The sequence below is a fragment of the Aethalodelphis obliquidens genome, unplaced genomic scaffold (assembly GCF_003676395.1).
Source record: "Aethalodelphis obliquidens isolate GAN/ISIS:26980383/991018 unplaced genomic scaffold, ASM367639v1 scaffold575, whole genome shotgun sequence".
Lineage (NCBI taxonomy): Eukaryota > Metazoa > Chordata > Mammalia > Artiodactyla > Delphinidae > Aethalodelphis > Aethalodelphis obliquidens.
The window spans coordinates 1-7,623 of NW_020838487.1; the positions used below are offsets into that span (position 1 = coordinate 1).

General features: G+C 50.9%; 1 protein-coding gene across 1 annotated transcript; it reads right to left on the reverse strand.

Annotated features, from left to right (window-relative positions):
• Positions 1 to 3: 3 nt before the first annotated feature.
• Positions 4 to 5,372, reverse strand: LOC113616822 (uncharacterized protein KIAA0754-like; the record flags this gene model as incomplete). Its single annotated transcript, XM_027100183.1, has 2 exons — positions 298 to 5,372; positions 4 to 258 (listed from the first exon to the last, which is right to left on the reverse strand). Coding segments are annotated over exons 1-2 (3,072 nt in total), but the record flags the coding sequence as incomplete, so codon positions are not given.
• Positions 5,373 to 7,623: the final 2,251 nt, after the last annotated feature.

A 7,623-nucleotide genomic window follows, 5' to 3' on the forward strand; every position in this document is an offset into this window, starting at 1 on the left:
GGCAGGCTCCCCTGGGGTGGGCACTGCAGCAGCTGGGGTTGCAGGCTCCCCTGGGGTGGGCACTGCAGCAGCTGGGGCTGCAGACTCCTCTGGGGTGGACACTGCAGCAGCTAGGGCTGCAAACTCCCCTGAGGTAGGCACTGCAGCAACTGGGGTGGCAGCCTCCTCTGGGGTGGGCACCACAGTAGTGGGAGCTGCAGGCTCCTCTCGGGTGGGCACTGCAGCAGCTGGGGCAGCAGGCTCCTCTGGGGTGGGCACCACAGTAGTGGGAGCTGCAAGCTCCCCTGGGGTGGGCACTGCAGCAGCTGGAACAGTCCCCTCCAGGGAGGATTCTGCAACAGCTAGTACATCCTCCTCTGTGATGGCCACTGAAGCAGGTGGAGCAGTCCCCTCAGGAGCAGGCACTGCAACAGCTGGGGCAGCAGCCCTCTCTGTGGGTGATACTGCAGCAGCTGGGACATGTGCCTCCATGGTGGCCACTGGAACAACAGGTATACCCTCCTCTGGGAAGGGCACTGTAAGAGCAGCTACAGCAGTTCCCTCTGGGGCAGGCACTGCAGCATCTAGGGCATCTTCTTCTACAGTGGGCACTGCAGCAGTTGGGTCAGGCTTCTGTGGGATGGGTATCCATTCCTCCAAAACTGGTTCCGTATTACTAGCCTTGGTAACTTGTTCCTCCAGAAGGATATTTAGCAATGAATCTGAATCTCTCATTTCTGTTTCCCCTCCCTCCAATGAGGCCACATTCAGCTTGGGCTTTATGTCATTCACAGTTTCCACTCCATTTCTGCTATGTCCCAGTCCTCCAACCTGCAGGTGCAGACTCAGGATCTCTGACTCTGGGGACTTCCTCTGGAGATCCTGGGAGACCCACTCTGGGAGGTCTCTAGGAAGATGTGCTGGGGCTCGGTCCTCCAGCCTGGCATCATAACCCAGTGCCTGTGCTTCACCATCCTCATCACAAGCTCCTTCCACGGACAACAATTCACAAATGTCCACATCTCCCAAGGAAGTCAGACTGTTATTTCCTTGATTAATAGCTCCTTTCTCACCTTCCCAATGAATCTCATCTGTTAGTAAATGTGAATCATATGGTAACGCCTCTACTTCAGATCCTGAGGTAACATCTATTAGTTCATAGCTAACAGCAGAACTGAGGGGGACTCTGTCCACACACTCCTCAGCATTCCCCTCAGCTTCACTACAGTCCAGCTGGGACAAACTGCCATTTTCTTTGGCCAGCTTGGCTTCAAAGCCTGATACATTTTCTTCATGAGAAGCCCTGTGATCAGAGTTGGACAATCCTCCTGGGTCTGGCTTTCCTGGTGACTCCAGATCAGCTGGGTGTGTAAAGTTAAATTCCCCTGCAGTCTCAGGGCTAAAAGGCACTTTTTCACCCTCTTCCTCACTAACAGTGGAAGCGTCCCTCACGGTATCAGAGTAGGCAGTAAGTTCCAAAGTATTAGGCACCTGAGAAGAATCCAGGGCATTAAAATAGTCACAATCCAACCCAGGATCAGAGTCCTTTGCTCTTACATTTAAAAGGCCTACATGCTCCTTTTCTAAGGCAGCCCCTGGAAAATGACTAATTACAAGTGAATTTTCTGCATCCTGGGATAGGGCCAGCCCTTCAGAAGAGGCTTGAGTCTCCAGCTCAACTAAAGGAGTTACTCCTTCTTCACATAAACACTCCTTTTCAAGTTCAAGAAACATCTGCACTGAATCTGTGTCAGAGAGCTGCTCTGAATCGGCAGGACCAACAGTGCATTCTAAATCTGAAACAAGACCCTCTAGCCCCTGAGCAATTCTGTTTCTCAGTTCTCCTACAGCACTCTCACCTGTTAGGACACAACTGTAATCAAGCGATGCATCCTTGAAAACAGACGCCAAAAGGTTCTTAGCTGGCTGTGGGTCATCAGAACAACAGATCTGACCAAGAGCTAGGTGGTCAAAAGTCCCCAAGACAGCAGCTGAGAAGTCGGCTCCATCCTCCACCACTGCTACAGTGTTTGCTTGCTCTCTTTCTTCGAAAACATCTGCCAGGCTGTTCTTTTCCTCATCTGCCATTAGAAAAGTCTTTCCTCTCTCTGACAGTTTCTCTTCCTCCCACTCCTCCTCAGCCTCCATCATGATCCATCGCTCATCCTCCTCAAACTTTAGCTCAGACTCTGTTTTCTCTCTCAGGCTGGGGGTTATGAGAATACGCAACTCTGGATCCAACAGCTCTTCACTCAGGCAAGGGGAGAGAGGTGGCATTTCTACAGTGCAACCTGTGTCCTGAAGGGGGTGCTGCTTCTCGCCAAAGCCTCCCTTAGCCAAACTTTTCATGGCTCTGGGCCAGGTTGCACTTGAGAATCTGTGTTCCTGCGTTACATCTGTGTTACCACTTGCTGCTGCAGCTTCTGACTCTAGAGGCTGGAATTCACGGGGAGAGATCTCACTGTGCTGCTGAAATCTGAAGTCTTGGCAATCTCCACCTAAGGTTTTCACATCCTGCCCTTCTGGAATACCTATGGATTTGGACACATGTTCCAGAGTTACGGACTCTGACTTAGGTTCCCTGTGGTCCAAATGACCAGAACTTTCTGTTAATGCAGAACTGGATTCCTTCTTCTCTTGCAAGCAAGGATTTGAAGCACCAGCTTCGGAAACCTCACTGAGAGAAGCTTCCATCCTTTCTGCAAATTCTGGGAAATTCGGTGGCATGAAGGACTTCCATGATCTCCTGTTAATATTGTCTTTGCGTTCTGCATTTGGCCGCCTTCTGGGTGGCACAGGTGCTGACTTTTGCACATCACTGCTTAGCTTTAGTGCATCAAATATTATTCTCTCATCCAACTTTTTGCCTTCTGGTGCTCTGGATTCAAAAACATTAGCTGCTGCTCCTAATGTACCATTGCTGGATATAGTACTTCCTTCTATCTTTTCCATGGTGCTTTTTGAAGTCTGATTAAGCTTTGACCCCTGGTCAATTTGTTCATTTATCCTCATTGTATCATATATAGATCGCTGCGGAACATAGCAATCCTCTATATAGCCATCCTCTTCCTCTCCTTTCCCCAGGCAGATGGGGTTCTGCCTTAAACAGTCTGGCCTGCTGAGTGGCTTACCCATATTTTTCAAACAAGATGAACCATCAACCTTTAAAAAGTTTCTCACGGGTTCCCCCAAAATGCATTCTGCTAAGTTAAAAATCCTTTTACATGTTCGTAACCTCAAACCACCAATTGGAACTTCCCTCCAGAAAGGCCTGGAAGTCCCACTTTGAAACCATTCTGAGAGACGCTCTAAGAAGAACAGCTTTTTCCTCACAGGTTAGCAGCCTCATACTTGCAGGCAAATAAACGGTACAATGTATTCAGCAAACAAAATAATTCCTTCTATGGCTTTTTTGTTTTTTTAAGAGCACTGCTCTTTCCAATTTAGTTAAAAAAATCATCTGATATTGACAAGTCTTATTCAATATCTAGTTCCACTCACTTCTCACCCAAGCAGAGTTGGAAGCAGAGGATTTATATCGATTGTGTCCTTTAATAACAATGGCACAGCCCCTCTGGTCTTCAAGTATGGCCCAAGCTCCTAGGAATTCCTTTCATTTTATCCTTAGTTCCAGCCCTGGAGAGTCCAGCTGGTCTGAATTAGCCATTCGTCCTCCCTACTTCGGGTGTTTGCATTTGAACTGGGCTGGTCGGCGGATATTCCTGCAACTTTAAACACAGGAAGTCCTTCATTCGCGGCCAGCTTGGGGCTTCCTGTCTCCAAAACATCATGGCATTGTTGTGGCTCCCAGAACAGCCCTGCGCCGTGGCCGCCAAACAAGGCGAGTGGAGCCCGGCGCCGGGCCTTTTAGAGGCCGGCAGGCTGCAGCGGCGGCCGAGAGCCACTCAGAAGGGCTCGCTCAGCGCTGCTCCCCCGCGCCGTGCCGCGCGCCCCGAGGGCCAGGGTTGCCTCACCGCAGGCTGGCAGGTGGCTCCCGGCCGCGCCGGCCTCCGGTCCCGCGCTCAGGAAGTTAGTTTGTCCCTCCGGCAGCTGAGTCCCGCATACTGTGGGCACCGCCTCCCCCGCCGCCTCCAGTCCCCGGCCCGCAGCCGCCGCGCCGCGGGCTGCATGTCAAGCAGCCGCCTCTATTCTCCGCCGCCTCCGGCCCCGCCGTCCTCCCCGCCCGCAGCTGTCACGGTCCCGGCATGCAAACTTCTGGCTGGGAACAAAAGGCTCCTCTCGGGCCGAGCGGGGGCGAGCCCTCCTCCCTCGCGCCGCGCGGCCCGCTCGCCCGCCGCTCGCTGGAAGTGCTCGGCTGGCGGAAGGCTCTCCTCCCCTTCCCCGCGCCGCCCCGCCCGGGCAGCCCCCCTGGACGCCGGGGAGCGCGACGCGGACGGCTAGGGGAGGAGGGCAGGGGCGGAGCCGCGACGGGGAGCTGCCCGAGCGGGAGGGAGGGGGCGGCGGAGGCGATTGGAAGCCGAGGCACCGAAGGAGGGGCTTCTGCGCGGCTCCGGGCGAGGGAGCCCGGCGCCGGCCGCTCAGCTCACAGGCCCACACCCACCGCGCCCCGCCGGGCCGGAAGGAGAGCCCCGCCCCCCGAGAGGGCGAGGGGCGGGGAGCGACACCCGCGTGAGTCTCGGCCGCGCCGCGCAAATCCCCTGACAAAGGAAAGCCCCGCCCTCCTGCCGGGGGCCGGGCCCCCGCTGACCCCGCCGCGTACCAACCCGCCGGGCTCCTAGCCCAAGGGCGAGCGAACCCAGAAGGGGCGCTCCCGCCGCCCCCCAGCCGGCCGGCTCTGGCGAGGGCCACTCTGGGCCCCATCTGCCGGCAGGGTAGCGATGCCGCTCGCATCGCTCCCGGATTCGGTTCTGCCGCCAAAGGGGTGTCCCTAGTCCCTCCAATGTCACCTTTAGCGCGGCTCTGCCGGGCCCAAGAACACTCCAGCCTTAAACCTGGCACTTAAATTCGGACCGAGTTATTGGATAAACTCCAGCACCTTCTCTCTTCGGCTCCTCACGTACGTCAGGTCTTGTTCCATTCCCCCACCAAGATTTCTTTGCCCACAGATGTGAATGGTGTTGATGACTGAGGAGTAGGGAATTGGGGGGCCGCGCGACGGTGGAGATGCTGGCAGCAGTGCCCCACGCCCAAATACCTGGGCTCCTTTATTGCTGGGCACATCCAAGGAAACGTGAGCTCCCTGGGGCCAGCTAAAAAGCATGGGTATTTCAAGTCTCAAGATGGAAAATACTAGAGAAAAGTGGCCCACAATCCCGTCCACAGCTTTTTGGCTTTTAGAAAAGCCATCTAGGACTTTCCTGGTGGCGCAGTGGTTAAGAATCTGCCGGCCAATGCAGGGGACAGGGGTTCGAGCCCTCGTCCGGAAAGATCCCACACGCCGCGGAGCAACTAAGCCCGTGCGTCAGAACTACTGAGCATGCGCTCTAGAGTCCGCAAGCCACAACCCCGCGAGCCACAACTACTGATGCCCTTCCGCCTAGAGCCCATGCTCCACAATAAGAGAAGCCACTGCAATGAGAAGCCCACACACCGCAACGAAGAGTAGTCCCTGCTCTCCGCAACTAGAGAAAGGCCTGTGCGCAGCAACGAAGACCCAAAGTCGCCAAAAATAAATAAATAAATTTATAAAAAGAAAAGAAAAGCCATCTAGTCATCTGGTGACTGTTAAACAAAGAAAGTATAAAGGGCAACCCACGAAACTGTCCACCAGAGGCAGCTTCATATCTGAAGGGATGTAATATGCTGCTCTCTTTGTGATGGTCATTTTCTGATTTTATGAAGGAAAAAAAGTCTATAAATTACTGAATTGACCAAGTGGTCAATACAGATGGTAAAACTTATGGAAAAGTTATTTCTGTCCTTTACACAGACAGTAAGTGAAGCCAATAGTTGGTGTATGGAGATCTGGCAATGAAACCCTGAGCTGAGCCTTAGGCTTACTTGAGCCAGAGAGGTCCTTGACAAAAATGAGGTGTCAGCTGAAGCCTGTGATCAGAATTAAGCAGCCAAAAGACCGGCAAAATGTCTTACACTTCATTTCTCACTTTGAAGCTGATCAATTTCTGCCTACTCAAATCCAGAAGACTCTATCTGTAACTGAAAGGGAGGATGTGCAGACTAGATTGTGTCTTGACAGCCTTTCTAACTTGAATATTCTTTAGTTCTAAAACTGTTAAAGGAGCTGCCCCAGAATCCTGAGTCCACCTGGTCCTATACTGCAAGACACTAGAAACACTGTCCTCTGAGGAACAAACAGCAGAAAGAACCAAGAATGCTTGACCTAGAGAAGTTTCCAAGCAATATGATGAAGTATCTAAAGGGCTGGGAAGTGGGAGGAAGGAAGCTTGTTCTGGATGTCTACTGAAGCTGGCACACTAAGATCCAAGGGCAGATTTCAAACCGACAAAGAGCTTTCTCACAGCTATTCAAAGAATAGGGTGTCCCCTAAAGGGATGACTTTTCTGACCCTGGAGGTGTCTGAGCAGAAATTCAAGCAAGCACTTGGCAGAGATTTGGGGAACGAGATTTACAATTCCTCTAACAGTTTGTTCAAGATGAATTTTAAGGTCCCTTCAAACTCTAACACAATGTGCCTGGAAGGCTTGATAAGCTTACAGATCTGATAACTTTACATTTCAGGGAATCTGGGTTTTAATTTTCCTTTAATTATTAAGTACAACTGGAAAAACCCAGGAAAGGCAAGATCAATTTCACTAGCAAATCTCCCTGGCCAAATACACTCACTTATGTGTTGAGATATCATAACAGACTGTTTAGTGTGCCAGGGGCCCTCTGGTTGGAAGAATCTGAGCAATTCTGGCTCTGGACTAAGGGTGGGTGGTTATTCTATTATAAAGAATGATATTGATGTGGAATCACAAACTTCATGGCCAGAAATTCCTTTCCTGTTTCCTCACCAAGGCAGGTGCCAGTCAATTCAGTCTTTTCTTAATCCCTCCCCACACCTATCTACCTTATTCTCACCACTCTCACCAATGCTCCATATTATAATACAAATAAATAAGTGGAGCATTTTAGCAACTATGAAGTTCAAATTCAAATTACTTATCAGCTTAAGTCACACTCTCTGACTAGCGTATTAGGAGACCATTACAGATAAATCTCCCCAAAATTCAAACACATCCCAAGATGCAAACACAGCCTTGTGGAAAGGATTACATAAAGTTGGCCAATTATCCCGCCCCCCACCCCCGCAAAAAGTACTTCGCTCCTTATGTAAAATCATCAGTTTGTGTTTAGAAGGAAAGGAGGCACAAAGTCTCTTTCCTCCATGTCTTATTTTTTTTAATCTGTTCATGAGTTTCTCCTTAGTTTTGGTATGTGGAACTCTGCCAATAGCCATCTCAGTGACTGAAATAAATACCTGATACAGCTTTCAACTTCTTGTTACCCTGACAGCTCCAACAAAAAAAAGCATCTGTTCATTTCACATGCTGTGTGTAAACTTTTAAAAAGAGAAGTACAGGGAGCACCCCTTTGGATGCTTCCCCCATTCCTATAACACAAATATCTGTGTTGATGCCAAATTTCAAATTAGTTTCCAATTAATTGATTACAGAGTTCAAAGAATTCTCTACTCATTTCAAAATTCCTAAGAACAGA